General features: G+C 38.8%; 1 protein-coding gene across 3 annotated transcripts in view; it reads left to right on the plus strand.

Moving 5' to 3' along the window:
- The window catches only part of SMARCA1 (SNF2 related chromatin remodeling ATPase 1), a 118,575-nt gene extending 98,290 nt beyond the window's left edge, over nt 1-20,285 (plus strand). For 2 of the 3 annotated variants that reach the window (XM_074277581.1, XM_074277583.1), the window contains 4 exons: nt 615-733; nt 835-1,047; nt 18,327-18,437; nt 19,797-20,285. In XM_074277581.1, coding sequence (XP_074133682.1) covers nt 615-733; nt 835-1,047; nt 18,327-18,437; nt 19,797-19,883 — 530 coding nt within the window. In that variant the 3' untranslated portion in view covers nt 19,884-20,285. Of the gene's footprint in view, nt 1-614; nt 734-834; nt 1,048-18,326; nt 18,455-19,796 lie in introns of all 3 variants that reach the window. The other variant, XM_074277582.1, reaches the window with a different exon arrangement.
- The last annotated feature ends 561 nt before the right edge of the window (nt 20,286-20,846 follow it).

A 20,846-nucleotide genomic window follows, 5' to 3' on the forward strand; every position in this document is an offset into this window, starting at 1 on the left:
CAGTAGGATAATTCTAATGCCAAGAAGTAAATCTCAGTGAGAATTTGAACAATACTTATCTTATTTAGAAGGAACAGAATAAATGCCAGATATGGTAGAGTAGCATTGTTAAATTAAGAACTCATATGGAAGTCATGTTTCAGGGATTTACTACAGACCACCTGGACAGAAGGAAAAATTAGGTATGAATTTGTGAAACAGATCAAGCATGACACAAATTTTTATTTGGCCCCAGGTATATCGGTATGTAAAATTGTGGACATCAAACAAACATTTACTTATAATAAATAATAATTTTGCTTGTCCACATTCACTTATGACATCCTAGCATCAGGTCTCAAGCCCCAGGTTAAGAACCTTTGATCTAACCTGATTGTCTCTTGTGAAAGGGAAAAACAACTGTTGAGAAGTTCTCCAGGTAAGTCTCACATCCTGGGTATAATGCATTATACTTACCAGTCACGTAAGTAAAACACATATTCTTTTTACCCCATTAAATGCCCTCTCCTTTCTAGTCTGGTTAATGCCATCAAATCCAATTTGTCCACTTCTTAGGTGCATTTGGCACGGGTGCTGAGTTGTTATTCAAAAAAGTAAATATTTCTGTCTTTCAGCTGTGTTTTGGGATCGTTGTAATGAGCTACAAGATATTGATAAAATCATGGCTCAGATTGAACGAGGAGAAGCTAGAATTCAGCGTCGGATCAGTATCAAGAAAGCTCTGGATGCCAAAGTAATATTTTTCCTTTTGGAATCATCTAATGAGGTAGTGGTTAAACTTCATTTGCCCTTTTGTACCCAAATAAACACTGTGGGTGTTTGTCTTGTTTTCAGATCGCAAGATATAAGGCACCATTCCATCAGCTGCGCATTCAGTATGGAAACAGCAAAGGGAAAAACTACACTGAAGAGGAGGATAGATTCTTGATTTGTATGCTCCATAAAATGGGCTTGGAAAGGGAAAATGTGTATGAAGAATTACGCCAGTGTGTGCGCAGTGCTCCTCAGTTTAGATTCGACTGGTTCATCAAATCCAGAACTGCCATGGTATGTATACAGAAAAACAAACCTGTTGTTAGCCTGAGTTTCGGGTCTTTTGACGTTGAAAGGTAGAGCGTAATTAGGGAAAAGGGACATCGTTATAAATGCTGTTCTCAATTTTACCAGATAATATATAAATGACTGTAATTCAGCAAACATTTACTGAGCACTCTAGGCACCGTGCTAAATTGTGGGATGCTAAGACAAGAATGAAACAGGCCCTACTCTGAAGGAACTTATATTTTATTTGGAGGTACAAAGGGCAGTACATAACTAGGTAAGAAATATAAAAATGTAAACAAAGTCATTCCACAAAGTGCATTCAGGAAAAGATGCTTGGAAGACATAACCCTTTAGCTGAGTCTTGCTGGGACTTAGGGATTCTAAGAGGTGAAGGTGTGAGAAAGGCACTCATTTTAGACATAGTGGACAGCCTTTGCAAAGATATGGGAGCAGGAGATGAAATGCCTCCTGGGGGAATCCATGCAGGAACATAGGGTGTGTAGGAAGCCATAATATGTAATCAGTGGAGAAAGATAGATTAGATCTGGATTGTGAAGTGCCAAATGGATGAGTTTGTATTTTTTCCTAGAGTTATTGAAACTTTCTAGTAGGGCAAGTGATAGAGTCAAGTCAGAGCTCTGGGGAAATTAATTGGGCTGCTGTGGAGAGAATGTATTGGAGAACAGAGAGACCTGGAAGTAGGGACATCAAGGGCAAGGCTCTCGCAGCAGTCCAGTTGAGAAGTAAGAAGGTCTTGATCTTGCCTGGTGGTTATGCAATTATAATGTGAAGGAGAAAAACAATAAACATAAACTGGAGAGACTGGGAGAGAAGTGGAGGATAAAAGAGCCTGTTGTGCTGTGGTCCATGGCGTCATGAAGAATCAGACATGACTGAACAACAAATGAATTAACCAGACTTAGTGACTGATGATTTCTCAGGAATACTATGACTGGAAGAATAGTAGTGTCCCTGACAGACATGGGATAGTAAGAAAAAGGGTACAATGGCTTCGAGAGGGGAGGGAAGATAGTGGTTCCATTTTGGAGATGTTGACTTTGAGATGTCTGTAGAATGTTGGAATGGACCGCGTAGAGATAATACATGGACGTTGTCAGAATAGCTGACACCATATGTAGTACCATAGGGCCAGCAAAGCACTTTACATACAGAAGGACACATATCTAGAAAGTGTTGTTATTCCCATTTTCCCAGGGGACAAACTGCAATTCAGATGGGCCCAGTGACATGTCCTTTGTCTCAAAGGCAAAAAGTATCATGGTGGCCGAGAGCTGAACCTGAGTTTTTTTGAGCCCCGAATGTTGTTCCTGTATAGCTGGCCTACTAATGTCTGTCAGCCCCTAGCTGGCCGTGGAGTCAAAGCTTGGGGAGGGGGCATCTGTTCGAGCTGGCCTTCTTCTGGCATGGTCTTCAAGAGCTTGGGTCACCTCCACGCAATGATGCAGGCATCAGAGAAGGACTTTCACGGAGGTAGTGTGTGAATAGTGGCCACAGTTTGGATTTAACTGAGATTTCTCAGGCAAAAAAAAAATAAGTAGAAGCCAACAACCCAAACAGTGATTCTACAGCAGCTCCTAAAATGGGACGCATTTTCCACAAATGGCTGTCTGTCTGAAGAGCCCAATCTTCACTCCAGCATGGTAGGGAGATGAAGCATTGCCTGTTTGTTTTAGAGGACACTCTCACTTTCCTTTGAGTGGAAGGACAAGAATCAGAGTTGTTTTGTGGCAAATACTAATTTTTAATTGAAGTTTTAGTGACTGGGAGATTGTATCCATTTAAAAATTAAATACCTACTCACCTTTGTAGAAATAATTTTTGAATTTACAAAGTATTTTTGTTATCATGACCCTTTAACCGTTGTTATTTAAGCATTAGCACCATTGTCAGAGAAACTGGGCATGGGGCCTGGAAGATGTGGCCTCCACTTTCGTCAGCCTGTCATGCTTATGGTGTGATCATAAAGAGTGGGGGGAAGGGAAAAATATCACTTAATTTCCTGGAACCCTTTCACTTATTTGTAAAATGGGAACTTACCTCCCTGGGTGGCGTGAAGCTCCATTGAAAGAAAGTTGGTTTTGGTAAACCTTAAAGCACTATGGGAATGTTCCATTTGACAGATGATGCCATTTTTACTAACATCATTTTCAGGAGTTTCTAAACTTATTTCAGTCATGTCTTGCACATGTATTCCTACTCTTACTCCCTTTTTGGGCACTGTCAATGCTGTATTAAAGCATTTGTCGAAGTGGATTTAAAAATTCAGGCAAAACCTGGTGAGCTTTCTGTAAGCAAGTCATAGACACCCAACTTTTATGCTCCATTATTTTGAGGGAAACAAGTCAATACAATATACCAGCCACCAGGTGTCGCCAGTATTCCATGCAAACAATGTTTTGCCCTCCATTTTCTCTTCTGCTCTTCAAAACATTTCTCTCTGAACACTTTTTTTTCTACCAACAGATGTAAATTTCCCCTCATTTCTTTATTTTTTTTCCCCAAAGGCAGATGTCAACTGCATTATATGTTCAAAATTGAAAGCAAAGGCTTTTAAAAATCAAGTTTAACTCTTCATTGTATTTTCTGAGAAGTGCTTTGCTTTGCCTCTTAAAAAGATTGAAAACCTCTTTGTCTTTTGTTATCTTTAAGAAAGAATCATTTAGAAATTCTTGGAAGTTCTGTTTGCAAAATGAGTGATCGTCTCACATTGTAACTATTCAACATTAAGAGAAGCAGGGTCCAAAGTGAGGGGGGATGAGAACTTCATTGTCTGTAATCCATTTGGAGAGCCAGGCTTCCCATTATATGAATTCATATAATTCTAAAATGAATTCAGTATAATTCTTCATCCTATGAAGGACGTTGATGAGCTGGAGGGAACACTTGGATGGCGAAGGGGTTTAAGTTCATGACATATAGGGTTCCACTGAAGGATTTGGGAATGTTTCATCTGGAGAAGAAAAGGGAGGGGGCTGAATGAAGTGTGTGTGTGTGGGGCTGTGTGTGGCCTGGAACTTCAAATATTAGAGGGGCTGTTATGTGGAAGAAGATTTTTATGAAGATTTTTTTTCTTTTTTCTTTTATTTAGAATTTTTTTCCGCACAGTATATATGCATGAGTAATTTTAAAAAATAATATTATCCCTTGTATTCATTTTTCCAAATTATCCCCCCCTCTCTCCACTCCCTCCCCCCATGACAGGCAATCCCATACATTTTACATGTGTTACAATATAACCTAGATACAATACATGTGTGTAAATACCATTTTCTTGTTGCACGTTAAGTATTAGCTTCCGAAGGTATAAGTAACCCGGGTAGATAGGCAGTAGTGCTAACAATTTACATTCACTTCCCAGTGTTCCTTCTCTGAGTATAGTTGTTTCTGTCCATCATTGATCAACTGGAAGTGAGTTAGATCTTTATGTTGAAGATTTCCACTTCCATCAGAATACCTTATGAAGATTTTTTTAAAGAAGCTATTCTGCATGGCCCCAGAGGTAGTTTTAGGAGCACTAGTAGAAATTTTAGAGAAACAGATTTTGTCTCTAAGCTAGAAAGAACTTGCTAACAGTCAGGGCTAAGGAAGTATGAACAGTGTTTTGGGAGCTGATAGTCGTCCAAATGGAAGCTCCACTTTGGGAGACATTGCATTTGAGGTAGGTTGGGGGGGTGTTTCATCTGTTGGTCCCACTTAGATAGATGTAGAAGGTCTCTGAGGATCCCTCAGGCACGGAGATTTGATGGATCTGTATTATATACGTGTGTGTTCATGCACACAACCATATACACATAATATATGTGTCTATCCGTATGTATGCATTTCAATTTATACTGTTGCTTTACTTAGCATACTCATTCTTGGTCCTCACCTTTTTTTCTTACTTAATATTAATTCATTGTTATATTTATATTTATGTATTGGGAATATGGTAAAAGGTAGACTTCATTTAGATGATGGTTTATATATTTAAGTTGAAATACCATCTTCAGGGAGCATTGCAAACCAAGGATGACTAGATATTTCAATTGCTGAAATCCCTCTATTTCATGATTTTCTTCTAGTTTTATCAATGGTAGCCTAATGGGTGCTGCTTGTCATGTAGAATCCAGGCAAAGAAATCTCTATTTTGGGACTTCTAAGATATTTGATTTTTTTTTCAATTACATTTTTAATTAATCTTATAATTATAATTTTTTTTGACATTACATATGCATGGATAATTTTTTTTACAGCATTATCCCTTGTACTCACTTCTTTCAGATATTTGATTTTGTTGAGAATTCTATATCTCAGATACAACAGGTGCAGTTTTTTCATTGTTTGAGTATATTGTTAGATGAAAATTGAACTACCCCTATTAATTAAAATTAACTCACACAGAAGCTGTACGGTGAAAACAGGATTTTGCTTTTTAAAAAAGAAAAAAAAAACATTCTACTCTGTTGCCCGGAGACAACAACAAATACCCTGAACCCTTTAGTAGAGAAAACATGAAATCTCAGTGGCTCTAATTTATTCAAGGATCTCAGATACTGAATTCATGGCTTCTGACTTAACAGAAAGTCTCACAGTACTTCAAAGCATGAACCTTCAGTTCTAAATTTGCCTCACTCTGAAGGCCTTCAACTAAAGGTTGGAGATTACTTGGAGTTTCTTTACCATTCAGAATGCTGGCTACACAAAAGGGAAAATGAGGTTCGGTTCTATTTCTTCAGACTAAAAAGATTGTGATTTCTTTCCCTGAGAACTTGTTTGGTATTTAAGTAGGTAATCAGTCTCTATTGAACTGCATAAACAAGTAGAAAGGGTATGATCAACTGGTAAGTTTTTTAAGCTCTGAGCATACAAATGGCAGGACCATTTTTCTCCCAAGAGAAACGTATCAGGATGGGTTCTCAGTCATCGAATTGCCATAGACTGTCAACCCTAAATGGGATATTTCAAAATCATTGTGTGAAAAGGAAATGGTAGCACTTTATATTTCTGTATTTCGTATTAGACTTTGCAAACCTTTGTACCAATGTTAACTCATTAATCCTTGTTACATCCATTAAGGAAATCCAAAAGACTGAGAAAAGACTTCAGTTTGATAGATAAAACTTAAATATACATACATACATTATTAAAGAACTATCAGATCTCAAAACTAGGCTGCTTTTCCCCACCTTTAGATAGTTTAATTGGTGGCAAATTCTTACCATCTAGTTTCTTATATGGATTCCTTGATAGGCACTGGGCTGTTGCAGTTAGGAAGGCCTGAGTTCAAGTTCCCACCTTACATATTTGCTAGGAAGTCAGTCGCCATACATCTCCAGGTTTCTGTTTTCTCCCTTGTAAAAGGAGGAGCTTGGTCTCAATGACCATGAGTTCCCTCTAGCTCTTAATCCATGATTCTTTCTAACAAGTTAACCCAGAAAAGAGAGGGGCAATCACACATACTAAAGAGCTTAGCTAGAACTGTATATTTGAATGGCAGGTACCTGAGCTTTCTTCAGTGACTTTGTGTTTTCTAAATGCATTAAGGGAGAAAAGTAGCTTCAGATTTCCTGCTAGCCAATTAGCATTAATTCATCTCTATTCATTGTGCTCCCCTCTTCAGTGCCTCCCTTCTTTCCTTCCTTCCTTTCTCTTTTCCTTCCTTCCTTTCTCTTTTCCTTCCTTCTCTCCTTTCTTCTTTCCTTCCTTTCTTCCTCTTTTCCTTCCTTCTCTCCTCTCCTTCTCTCCTTCCTTCTTTCCTTCCTTCCTTCCTTTCCTCCCTAACTCCCTCCCTAACTCCTTCTTCCTTCCTTCCTTCCTTCCTTCCTTCCTTCCTTCCTTCCTTCCTTCCTTCCTTCCTTCCTTCCTTCCTTCCTTCCTTCCTCCTTCCCTTCCTTCCTTCTCTCCCTCCCTCCCTCCCTCCATCCCTTCCTTCCTTCCTTCCTTCCTTCTTTCCTTCCTTCCTTCCTTCCTTCCTTCCTTCCTTCCTTCCTTCCTTCCTTCCTTCCTTCCTTCCTTCCTTCCTTCCTTCCTTCCTTCCTTCCTTCCTTCCTTCCTTCCTTTCTTCCTTCCTTCCTTCCTTCCTTCCTTCCTTCCTTCCTTCCTTCCTTCCTTCCTTCCTTCCTTCCTTCCTTCCTTCCTTCCTTCCTTCCTTTCTTCCTTCCTTCCTTCCTTCCTTCCTTCCTTCCTTCCTCCCTCCCTCCCTCCCTCCCTCCCTCCCTCCCTCCCTTCCTTCCTTCCTTCCTTCCTTCCTTCCTTCCTTCCTTCCTTCCTTCCTTCCTTCCTTCCTTCCTTCCTTCCTTCCTTCCTTCCTTCCTTCCTTCCTTCCTTCCCTCTGTCCCTCCCTCCCTCCCTCCCTCAAAAATGGACAAATGACTTGTCCAGGGTTACATGGCTAGTGAGGCTAGATTAAAACTCAGGTCCTCTTGAATTCAGGACTAGTGCTATCCAATGAGCCACCAAGTTATTCCTAATGTTGTTTTTTTTCTTCCTAATCTTGAAATTCTTTACTTTCCCCTCCACAAACATGATTTCTCTTAGTTTTTAGCATAACTTCAGTAAACCCTTTTTAACTCCTTGGAGTTAGGTTTTTTCTTTTTGAACTCTTCACCCTGCTCAATCTCTGAGTCATCTCCCTCACTGAGGAGTAGGATGGAAGGGACAAACCTTTTCAAAAAGCTGCAGATATGCATATTATCTCTGTTGTAGATGCTGGCAGCACAGTGAAGTGTTAGCCATTCAAAAGAGTGACTCAGTCTTTTGTATTAACATGTTCATTGTTTTTTTTTTTTTTAAATGAAAATTGAGAGTGAGTCACACAAAGTAATATTGCTGCCCATAGTGCAATTAGATTTTAGTGTTATTACTGGTTTGTTTACAAATCACAACTTTATTATTAATTAACTTGTAGCTTAATGAAGATTAAGAAAATAACATTCCCCGTTAGAACTGTAAGAGAACACTATTTCTTATTTTACTGGTATAGTTTTGTGTTAACTTTCTTCAGTTTGCTAGGGTTCACAATGAATCCTAAGCATTAACTTGTTTAGCAGTTCATTGCACAAAGAGTTTTTTTTTTTTTTTTTTTATAAACTATCTGCTTGTTCGGGGATGGATTTTCCTTGCAGTTTTCCTCTAGAAAATTGGAAGTCAGATTTAAAATCCCATAATTCATTGTCACTTGGAGCTTGTTGAAGCAGTGTAGAAGGAAATTTGGGGCGGGGCAGGGGGCAATAGGGTCATTTGTCCTATGTTCATTCTTTATATGTTACTTTTTTTTTTTCAAAAGATCACATTCTAAAGGAATTCTTAATCTGTAGTCCATGAACTTGGTTTTAAAACTATTTTAATGATTGCATTTCAAAATGATTGATTTCCACTGTAATTTAAATATTTCATTTTATGCATTTGTAAACATTCTGAGAATGGGACTAACCTGAGGCCTCTCTCCCTGCTCTCTCTAACCAGCAGGGGGTCCAAGACAGAACAAATAAAGATCCCCTGGGCTAGATTTAAGGTGGGCAATAGGAGAGAACACAGTAATAGTCTAATATAATAATATTAATAAACAGTATTCTTAATTAATACTTTTAATTTAATACTTTTTATTAATATAAATTAACAAACAGTAATAGTCTAATAGAATAATAGTAATATAATAGTAAATCTATTAAGATTTTGTGCTGGCTTCTTAACAAAGTTAAAAAGAAAAATCCTTTTCTTTTCCCAAGAGCATATGAATCTTTTGAGACAACTGAATGTCTAAATGATTAAGTATAGAATTTAATATTTATTGTCTCCCTGAATTTTGATGCAGCCAATTTAACTTTTCTCTGCCTCAGTTTCCTAATTTGCTAATATCCTATTTTAGATCAGACAGCTTGATTAGGAGGAATTCTTTTAAGAAGATTAGAAAGCCCTTTGAAAGGCAGCCCCTGGAGTGCTAAATGAAAAGACTGAAAGCTACTTCCAGGGTGATCAGGATGGGGAGCTGTCATTCATACAGTTAATGCTTGTTGATTTCTGTCTGAAATTTGAGGCTGGTGTTGTCATGTTGCTATGGAAGTTAGATTTAGGGTGCTCTTTGAATTTGGGAGGTTAAAATGCACCAACAGCAGTCACTTTGGGGTCTTCCCACCCATCCACTCATTTTTGGGAGGAAGGTGATCTAATATAATATGCAATAAATGTCTGTTTTTAGAATGTTCAAGTAGCAGTAGTCGAGTAGAAACACTAGAACATTTTGTCTGAGAAATGCAGGCTAGCATTGTTGGATTGGCTTTTTGCCCTTAACTACTTGTGGCTCTGGAAACAGCTGTGGCTTTTTAAGAGAGAATAGCAGTTCAGAGAAATGCTTGGTTAGCCAGTAACCTGGAAAACGCTTCAGAGAATTTCTAATTTGAGTGATTTTTTTTAAATGTAAGTGTTTTTTAAAATTCTTTTGAGACAAAGGAAGGGGTAGGGATGGAGGGAAGGGGGAGAAGGGAGAAAGTGGGGAGGGAAGGGGAGAGAGAAGACAGAGAAAAAGAAATAAAGAGTAGAAAGTAGAAATAGGTGGGGAGAGAAATGTAATAGAGCAGAGAAAAATGGAGATAGACAATGAGAAGAGAGGTGAGAGAGAGAGTGTGTCAGGGTGGGGAAGCAGAGGAAGAAAGAAAACAAAGGAGATAGAAAGGAAAAGAGAAAGGGGGAGAGGCAGCAAGTGAAAGAGAAGGGAAGAAAAGAGAGAAGAAGGGAGTGAGAGAAGAGGACAAAGAGAGAGTGAGAAACAAAGAGGAGGAGGGAAGGAAAGGAGGAACGAGAGGGAGAGAACATTCATCTTTATTTACTAAGAACTGAAGAACTAAACTGGGATTCTTATAAAGAGTTTTTTTACCTTCAAGTTGAGGTGCTCAGGTGCACATACTGCAGCTTTTTGCCCTCCCTCCCTCATTTGCCCTTGACTTTCAGCCAGAACTCCTCCAGATCTTCTGTCATTCAGACTTAGGCAGGCTTTAGTGTCTAGCATTTTTAGTACATAGGAAATGTAACATGGAGTCTCTTTAATCTTGTTCAATAAGTCACTTCAAGTCTCCTGAGGCTTTCTGTGCTTCTCAGTTGAGTCTTTGAGGCTTAATGTTGGGGTAGACTATGTTAAGACTTGGGGAATTTCCATTGTTGACATTCCTGGTTCTGGGTAAGAAGCATTGTTTATGTCTTAATTTCAAGAACTATCTATCTATCTATCTATCTATCTATCTATCTATCTATTTATCTATCTATCTATCTGTCTATGTATCTATACCATATATCTATATCTATATATGCCATATTGGAAATCAGCATTAGCCAGCAACTGTTTTTCATTTTTCAGTTGTGTACCCTTTTTCATGACCCCATTCAGGGTTTTCTTGGAAGAGATAATGAAATGGTTTGCTGTTTTCTTCTCTGGCACATTTTACAGATGAAGAAACTGAGGCAAACAGGGTCAAGTGACCTGCAAATCATAAGGTTATGAAGCTGGATTTGAACCCGGGAACAGGAATCATCTTGACTCCTAGCCCGATGCTCTAACTGCTATACCACCTAGCTGTCCTGTAGCTGGTGCAGAAGTTTACTAAAACATGAGAAAGAAAAAGAAGAACTTGAATTTTTACTTTTCAAAAATTGTATTTGGAGATAAAAATCTAGTTCTGATCCTCTGTGGCATGTTGTTTTCCTCCTAGCCCTGCCCCTGCCAAGCAAATAAAGTCCAAATTCTTCTGCCTGAGGTAAACATCATCTCTAGTCTAACCCCTGACCCATTTTAGAGTCATTATCTCCCATACATATCCCAGGCTACTGCTAAACTTAGTTACTTTGCTATTAATGTGTCTCATGTTTCCCTACCTCCACAACCTTTATCTGAGCTGGGGTTTTTTCACTTCATCTCTGCTTGTCAAATTTTTGCTCATCATTTAAGGACCAGCTCCAAAGTTTTTGTGGTTTCATTTAAATCCATTATTTTAGGCCACCTAGCAATAATATCTAGAAAGATCATAACACATCTTGATGACCAAAAGGTATAGTCTTAGATAGCCCCTATAGCTCACATCTGTTGTGATGGGAACATAGATAGTAGAGGGCACCAGGGACCAGAGTGATCATGGGAAAATCCTCTTACCAAAGAGACGATTTTTAAAAAGCCAAGCTTCTTGACATGGCTTTCTCAGCAGATTTGGCTTCCTCTATGACAGAAGAAGATGTGAACATTAAGAAAAGCCAGAAAGATGTTCATAAACGGATTGCCAAGTACGGCCCACTTTTTGCAGCTGATTCAAGAAAAAGAAAAGAAAGGCAAAGATGGTGACATGGAAATGGATAATGAATGGGTTCCAGGTCTTAAAGAAACTGCTGAAGTTAAAAAAAATCCACTTGGAAGGAATGAATCAACTGACTCCTTGAGAGCAATTTTTAGAGGAGAAAGAGTTTGGAAAAAAAAAAGGTGACAGAAATTACCATCTGTTCCTGGAGAAGAAACCCATGAAGATGAGCTTCCTTCTGACGCTGACTTGAGTGATCCTTACTTTGCTAAAGAGGTTGGGAAAATAGCTACAAAGGAAAAATATTCTATCTCCAAAGAAGAAAAGTCTCTGAAGAAAAGCAGCTGAGATGATGGAAAGACAATATGTGTTTGTCCAGAATATGGTGCTCCATCTACAAATGGGCATCTGCCTCGAATGTTCTCTTTCACTACCTCATTTTCCTCAGATCTTTATGTAGGAGGCCTTTCCCAACCCTGCCCATTTGTTAATGCCTTTCCTAGGAGAGTTCTACCCATTTACACTGATCTTATAGGTATCTGTTATTAGTATGGTGTATCTCCCATTAGAATATGAAGTCCTTGAGGGACAGAGGATGTTTGGGCCTTCATATTCTCAGTGCTTAACATAGTTTTTAGTACATTTGTTATTCAGTTGTTTTCCAGTCTTGTCTGCTGCTTCTTGACCCCATTTGGGGTTTTCTTGGCAGAGATACTAAAGTGGTTTGCCATTCCTTCTCCTCATTTTACAGATGAGGAAACTGATCCCAGTAGCAACACTGCTGGGTCAAAGGGTATGCACAGTTTGATAACTTTTTGAGCATAGTTCCAGATTGCTCTCCAGAATGAGAATGGTTGGATCTGTTCACAGTTCCACCAACAATGTATCAGCGTCCCACATCCTTTCCAACATTCGTCATTATCTTTCCCTGTCATCTTAACCAATCTGAGAGGTGTGTAGTGGTATCTCAGAGCTGTCTTAATTTGCATTTCTCTGATCAATAGTGACTTGGAGCATCTTTTCATATGACTAGAAATGGTTTTAATTTCTTCATCTGAGAATTGTCTGTTCATATCCTTTGACCATTTATCAATTGGAGAATAAGCCCCCAAATTTTTAGCCCTTTGGGCAAGGCCTTGTGCCTGGTTGAGTATGGAAAGGTAGAGTTGGTAGAAGCTACATAGTCTATTCACTCCACAATCCAGAATCTTGTTGTTCAGTTATTTTTCAGTCATGACCTTATTCCTTGTGACCTCATTTGGGGTTTTACAAACCCCAAAGTTTGTTGGCAAAGTTACTGTAATTGTTTACCATTTCTTTCTCCAGTTCATTTTTATAGATGAGGAAACTAAGGCCGGCGTGGTTAAGTGACTTGTCCAGGGTCACACAAGCTAGTCATGTCTGAGGCTAGATATGAACTCAAGTCCTTCTGATTCTATCTAAATTAAAAGGCTCTAAAGGACATGGAAAGGAGAAGAGTTTATGGGGAGTCAAAGCATTCTCCTAACATGTTTTTTGCATTCATTTTTATTCACTCTTTTTAATTTTAAAGGTGGGTTCACTTGCCATATTGATATTTTCTTTTAAAAAAAAAACTGACAAAAGGCTGACGCTATAAGCCAGGCTTCTGTTTATAGAGCCATCCATTCACTTTTAGGATGGCTTAAGAGTGGGGATCAATATTGGGGTGGGTACCATTAGAAAAAGTGACATTACCTGTAATTGAAGGTCTAGGAAAGCCACCTTCATACGCATCCATCGCCTCTCCTGTTTCTCTGGTTATTTTTTTGGTACCTTGAATCATTAGTGATGACTTGAAAAAGCCCAAAGGTTAAAACTTACTGTGCAGCCTATTTATAGACCCAGTGAAACGCTTTAACTTTGCTGTAGAGCATACTTTCCCTAAAAGTATTAGTTCTTTCTGAATCATCCATATGACTCATGAATATGTATCTGAGACAAAACCTCTCTGAAGACATCTGCCTTTACAGACATCTATTACTTATTGAAAATAATAATAGCCAGCGGAAGATAGCTTTAATGGTTTGAGAATTGGCCTTCCCTTGGACCTAAAGTCCCTGGAAACTCAAGATCACATCTCATTATCTGCTTTCCACTTGGTCCTTTTTATAACAGTTAAATTGCAAAAAACACTTTGTTTAATTTATGTGGTTATTTTTGAGTGAGTGCATGAAAAAACTCTACGGATATTCAAATGTGCTTCTCTCAAATTCTTTATTGTTAGATAATGGTGACTCTGGAATAAACTTGTAGCATTCGTTGTGCAATCATTTCAGTCAACTCTAATTTTTCATGACCCCTTTTGGGATTCTCTTGGCAAAGAATCTGGAATAGTTTGCCATTTCCTTCTCTAGTTCATTTTACAGATGAGGAAACTGAGGCAAATAGGGTTAACCCGACTTACCCATGCTCACATAGCTAGTGTCTGAGATCAGATTTGAAATCCTGAAAATAAGTCTTCCTGATTCCAAGTCCAATAGTGTATCCACTGCATTTTGTCTTTGGGCTATGAGTTCATATTTTTAAACATAACATTTATTTTTTCCCCCTCACTAATATTCTCTTTGTCCAATTACACATAAAGCTAGATTCCAAGAGACTTCATGTTTCAAATAAGTTAAAGATATATAATCCTTTTATACATATTTCTGTACTTGTCATGCTGTACATGAAAAATCAGGCCCAAAACAGAAAAAAAAATAACAAGAATGGAAAAGTGAACAAACAAAAAAGGTGAGAATAGTATGCCTTGATCCACATTCAATGTGCATGCTCCTCTTTTAAGAATTGCTTCTACTACTTTGTCAGTATTCTCTCAGTCTTGGAGATGGTAATCTCTCTCTAGGAGGGAATTGTAATACTAGAAGGTCCCTATCCTTCATCTACTAACAGATGACAATAAATGCAAGAGTGAAACCATCCTTGCATCTGTTTGTCACAACTGCCCGGATCTAATGTTGTTGTGTAAAGATTTAACAATGGGATTCTTGACAGATTTGGCCACTTACAATGACTCAAAATTTATGAAATACATGGGATAAAGTTTTTAAAATACAGAGATCTAGGAGAAAATCAAACTGTGGGAAGGGATGAAGATCCTGTCATTCCTGTGATCCTGGCTACTAGGAGAGCTGTCTCAAAGGAGCTTTCCAGACTCTTGTTTTTAATTACAAAAAGGCATCTATTTTCTTCACCTGTGCAGTAATCCAGAGAACACTGGACAGAAATAAATAATAGCAGGATAGTGGCTTGTCCTCTTTTTGTACCCTCATAAAAGATTAGAAGAATGAAGTAATAGTGATCATGATAGTTAAGACAAAAAGAACCCACATTTTCACTACATCTTGAGGTTTAGAAAGACCTTAGTATGGTCTTTGGTTATAATTTTACCGGGAACTTGAGCTGAGATCAGGCAGCCTCGTTGCACAGAGGTTATAGTATGATAGATCAGAGTTCAAATCTAACCTGACGCTAGTTGTGTTTGCCTCATGTCATGGTGAGGACCAGTAAAATGAACCAGAGAAGGAAATGACAAATCATTCCAGTATCTTTGCAACAACAGCAACAAATCCTTTTATTATTATTATTTTTTATTTTATTATATATATATTTTTGCAACATAATCCCTTGTATTCATTTTTCCAAATTTTCCCCTCCCTCCCCTAGATGACAGGCAATCCCATACATATTTAATGTGTTACAGTATAACCTAGATACAATATATGTGTGGAAAACCAAATTTCTTGTAACAGTCACAAATCTTGAACCTTTTGGGTGACTAATCTTTGTGGAGCCTAAGTGTAACGTGCTGTTGTCTCCAGAAGCTGCCGATTGCTCTCTGCTGTGTCAACTCAAATCTCTCGGACAGATTTTTCTTCCTGTAGAGAGCTGACTTCCCTTCCTGCAGAGAGCAGCCTCAAGTCTCATCCAGACAAAAACTCCCCTTTTTCCTCCAGAGCTGCCCTCTTTTATCCTCCCAGAGAATGGGCGTGGGATAATGCAAGGGCTTCTGGGAAAAATTACTTCAACCAATGAACTTGCTCCTCCTAAGCATGCAAGCTCTTCCCCAGGAATTCAAAGGGGTTGAACTCCTAGTAAAGACCAGAACTAGAGAATTGTTAAGTACTGACTTAGCACTTAGTAAGAACCTAATATCTCATTATCTCATTAGCACTTAGTAAGAACCTAACACCTAAGGACTTCTCTGAATCATATCTGGAAATGCATTGAATTATGGAGGAAATCAATTATCTTGAAATACATTTGTTAAACAATTTAAAAGAAAACAAAACAATTTTAGGGACACCAAGGTAAAGACTTAGAGAACAGAACAATGAAAACAGATTGTTGAAAATACTTAAACATTTAGGGCAGCTAGATGGTACAAGTCCTTGAGTCAAGCAGGACCTGAGTTCAAATCTAGGCTCAGACACTTAATACTTTATAGCTGTGTGACACTGACCAAGTCATTTAACCACAATTGCCTCTCCAAAAGAAAATTAATTTTAAAAAATACTTAAGCATTTTGTTGGGTACCACTTTGGGTTTTGTGTTCGAAGAGTGAGGAGATTCTAAATGTACTCTCATTAAAAAATCAAATGCCATTTCTTACCGGAATGCCCTCCTTCCGTCTTTTTACCTATCACATTTCCCGTCCTTTCTCAGAATCCTCACACCTGCTTCCTTGTCCATGATTTCCTCATTTAACAAGAATTTCGGTAACTCTCAAAAGCATTCATAACGTAATAACTTGTATAATCATGATTTTGCGTTTGTGTTTTAACCCCCTATTAGGATGTGAGTGTTGTCAGGTCTAGAGCGGGGGTTCTTAAACTACGGTCCGTGGGCCAGATGTGGGGGGCTGAGGACTTTTATGTGGCCCGCCAGGTTATGGCAAATGGGCTGAAGAGTGGAGACAGAGTGTGAGCTTTTGTTTTTACTATAGTCTGGCCCTCCCACAGTCTGAGGGACAGTGAACTGGCCCCCTGTTTAAAAAGTTTGAGGACCACTGATCTAGAGTAATGGAGGATCATTGGATTTGTAAACTTGGTTTGAACCCCTGTGTCTAGTACTTGGGTGTGACTTTGGAAAAGTCACTTAAACTCTCTAGAGTATTTTCCTTATCTTGAAAAGGAATGGTGATTTTTCAGCTTTTGATCCTATGAGCGCTCAGCACCGTGGAGTAGTAGAGTCACCGGATAAATGTTTGTTGAATGCCTGGTTGACAGAAACTACTATTCCTTTGTCCCTAAGGTAAATGAAGCAGACGGGGCTGTAACAGCCTATGTTATTTCCCAGTATGTAAGCTTGCTGTCCATTTGTAAAAATATGTTTTGTAAATCTTTGTGACTGATAACTCTCAGTATATTCACCTCGTGGCAAGGTTCAACCACAGAATCTTAGGGCTAACGGGACTCTTCAGAGACCGTTTTGCCCAACTGATGTCTCAGTAACAACAACAGTAAAGCAGCTAGCATGTCTAGAGTGTTTTAAGATTTGCAAAATGCTTAATGTATTATCTTATGTTCATCTTTATAACAGCTCAGGGAGGTAAGTGCTGTAATTGTCCTCATTTCACATGTGGACACTGAGACAAATGAAGTAGGTGACTAGCCCAGGATCACACGGCTGGGATGGCTCTATGTCTTTTTTTCCAGGCCCGGTGCTCTAATCACTGATCAATCTGGCTGCTTGAATGACAACTGGTCATACAACCTCTCCTTGAAGGGGCTTAGAAGGGGATCCACTCTTTGCCTAAAGCTGCCCATTTCACTAAATTAGCCCCTTTGCAACTTCCATTCATCAGGCTTGGTTTGTCCCAACAGAAAGCCTAATCTCCCTTCTCCAGGACAGCCCTTTAGATACTTGAACATGGTTGTCAAGGAGTCTTTCCTTTTGTAGCCTCAACATCTTCAATGGCTTCATCCTCTCTGCATATGAAGTCGCCATCTTGTCTACCATCTTGTGGATGCTCTGTGGCTTAGCCACATTTCTGTAAACTGGAGTCCCGAAGTGAAGCCAGTACTCCAGCTGTGGTCTGACCAGGGCAGAGGGTCGTGTGTCTGGCACTTCCTTCATGTTAGGCACTGTCTGTCTCTTAAAAACTTTTATTGGTCCCTCTTGTTTTTTTTTTTTTTTTTTTACATCACCTTCATTTGCAAAGGTCTCCTCCTCCCCTCCCCAGAGACCCATCTTTTGTGACAAAGAGGAAACAAAAATTGGCAAAAACCAGTTCAGCAAAATGGAGGAGTAAATCAACTTGGTCCGACGGTAGAGGCGTGTTTCACATGCACATTTTGCCTCTCGTAGCATTGCCCGGGATCTCCTCGGACTTCTCAGCTGCCATTTTACTTAGTTGACTCACATTTTGCTCACAGGCCACTCGAAACACCAGCTTATTTGCAGATGAACTCCTGTCTTGACACACCTCTCCCATCTTGTGTTTCTAACATTGATTGTTCTGGGCTTAAGTGCAAAAATTGACATTTATTCCTAATACCTTTCATCTTATTAGATGCGCCCTCACAGTGTAGCCTGTCTAGCTCTTTTATGATCTCACTCCATTATCTGCCATGTTTGCCATCTCTCCTAGCAATGTGTCATTTATTCCTTTGTCTAAGCCACTGATACAGATGTTGTCGTGCAGGGCCAAGCGCAGATCCCTGAGGCACTCCACTGGAGAGATCCTTCCAAGCTGCCATTGAGGAAGCATGTCTCATAATAATTGGGGCCATCATCTCCCATTTTAACTGTCAAAACCAGGCAGCAGGCCACAGTGGTAAAAGCACTGCATTTGGAGCCCCTTTGATCTCCCAGAAGTTACTTCATCCCCTTCCCCCTTTGTGAAATGAAGGGACTGGACTATGTGGCCTCTAAGATATCTTCCAGCCCTAAATCTGTGAAGCAGTGATATTTCCCCAATTACTCTAAGGCTGTGTCTCAGAAATGAATAGTGTTTTTAAAAAATTCTTTTTTATTTAGGAATTCCAAAGACGCTGCACTACCCTCATTTCTCTGATCGAAAAAGAAAACCTGGAAATTGAAGAGAAAGAAAGAGCAGAGAAAAAGAGGCGTGCATGGAAGGGATCATCGGTAAGGTGATTTAAAAAGTAATTATTTTAAAATCTATTAAACTCATTTTTATTATTTTTTTTTCATTAAAGTCAATTTTAGATTTTTCCTCTTAATTTTTGGGAAAAAAAGAATAAGGCAAGTTAGAATTATTGCACATTATTTTGTGAATTGTAAATGTCTTTGTTGACAAGAATCACATGCTATAATCCTACATTTACTAGTTCTTTTATTTAATAAAGGTGGGTTTAAGGAGGGGGAGGGTATTTCAGGCCTGGGAGACAGCCAGCCAAAGGTAGAGAGATGGGAGAGAGAACATTGTGTGGGAGGAACAGGCCAAGAGACTGGTTGGATTGTAAAATGACTAAAGGTCGGAAAGGTAAGTTATAGCTAGATTGTGAAGGGTTTTATTAATTTAAAAAAATGGGGGGGGCAGGGCAATCAGGATTAAGTGACTTGCTCAGTGGTATCCAGCGAGTATCTGAGGGTAGATTTGAACTCCGGTCCTTCCAACTCCAGGTCAGTGGTCTATCCACTGGACTACCTACCTGCCCACAAGTTCTTTCTTAATAGGACTCAAAGATTTAAAAAGCCTTCTAAAATATTGCCACATAGCTAGAAGCAGTCTGATCCCATGGAAAGAGTAGATCTGAGGTTAAAATCTCAGCTTTGTTGCTTACAACAAATGATTTCTTTCTTTGTAAAAGAATGGGCTGTGGATGCAAGACTTCTACTATGGGCCTGTGCATCTTTGAATGAGGCTAGAGCCCTGTTTGTGGAGCCAAGTGGGTTGAACAGGAACTCGAGTTCCCCCTCAGTTCATTTAGGCTGGCCTCTGTCACCCATCATATAAATCAGAACCTCCAACAATCCGTGAACCTTTCCTTAGTCATTAGGTAATTCGTTGTAGAATCGGCTTTCTCTGGCTCCTGAATCAAAGTCTTGACTTTGTGTAGACAGCCTGAAATATTTTAATAAATTGCATTACCTGGGAGAACTTGGGGTAGATTGTCTGCGCATCTACCCTCGGGGTTGTAAAGCACATTCTTCTAAATTAAATTTTCTCCAAGAAATGTATTTAATGAAAATAAAGTGGTTGTTAAAGATAAAAGTACATTTCCCATGCATGTGTAGGTAGACCAAGAGTGCCTCTTATTTGAAGGTTATATGTGGTTGGTTTTTTTCCTTGTAAAAAATATCTGGGGAGTTTCTGTTTTCTTGGACCACATAGAATGTTCACTTAAGAGTTTTTAACCTTCAAGTGAATCGCCATGTTTTAAAGATTTTCCTTTTAACAGTCACTTCTTAGATTTAAGATGATGGCTTGAGGTTTCTCCCGTGCATATTGGAGCAGAGCATTAAATCTCTTTTCTATTTTAGACTCAGAAAAGAAAGGCAGAACCAGCTGCAGAATGCTCTAGAAAGAAGGAAAGCAAGAAGGTGAAAGCGTATAAAGGCCAGAAATAGTCTGAGAAATCTCCACTCCAGCCTCTGACTTCCTCCTCTTTATGGTCAAATATTAATTGCTAGTTTTATTGTATTCCCACTAATTAATAAAACTTCTCTCAGTAGTTCTAATTTTTTGCATATTTTCTATCTTTTAACAAGGCTTTTTACCTAAAAAGCATAGTTATTCATCCCCCAAAATTTGTGTCCTGTAGTTTGTGAATTCCATGCCTTCCTCAGAATCCCCCCCATCCTTATTCTTCTGAAGTTCGTGCTGAGACTTTAGCTTTTCTATGTTTTGTACACTACTGCTGCTTTGAAAAAGAGCCTAGATTCTATAGTTGTATCTTTTTTCTTTCATACTTAAAATTTATATGGCTGTGCAGAAATAAAATTAAAATTAAAATGATTTGAGGAGAAATAGACTTCTGACTTCTTTGTTGCTTTCTTTTCTACGGGAGTATGAGCAGCAGACTGTGATTAGCATAATAATTGTTTCTTTGAGGTCATCTAAATATTTTTTCCCTACTGGAATAAAGGGTGAAAAAAGAAAAAAAAATATTATAAAGCTAATATTTGATACCGTGTTTGCTGTCAGTACACATTACATTTAAATTATTCTCTAAAATATTCAGGTGGGAAAACATAATAAAGAAGTATCTATGAGAAATTTAATTATTCTTATTGGGGGGGGGGCAGCGGTACGGCAGTAATATTTGCCGAGTTGCATTCTTCACTACGAACTACTTTATTTGGCAATAAGTTAACTCGCTGGTTGCTGACTTTGGTGTGGTCTAAGACCCGAAATGAAAATCCAACTCGGTCCATCCATTGACAAACATTTATCAGGCATTTTCTTTGTGCCAAGTACTTTGCCACTAAGATCCAACATACAAGAGACATGGCTGCCAGAGTCTGGTTGTTAAACAAGAGGTGGGCTCATAAGAAAGTGAGCAGCTTTGTTCCATGGGAGCTCCAAGGCAC

This window comes from Sminthopsis crassicaudata, chromosome X (genome assembly GCF_048593235.1).
Source record: "Sminthopsis crassicaudata isolate SCR6 chromosome X, ASM4859323v1, whole genome shotgun sequence".
Classification (NCBI taxonomy): Eukaryota; Metazoa; Chordata; class Mammalia; order Dasyuromorphia; family Dasyuridae; genus Sminthopsis; species Sminthopsis crassicaudata.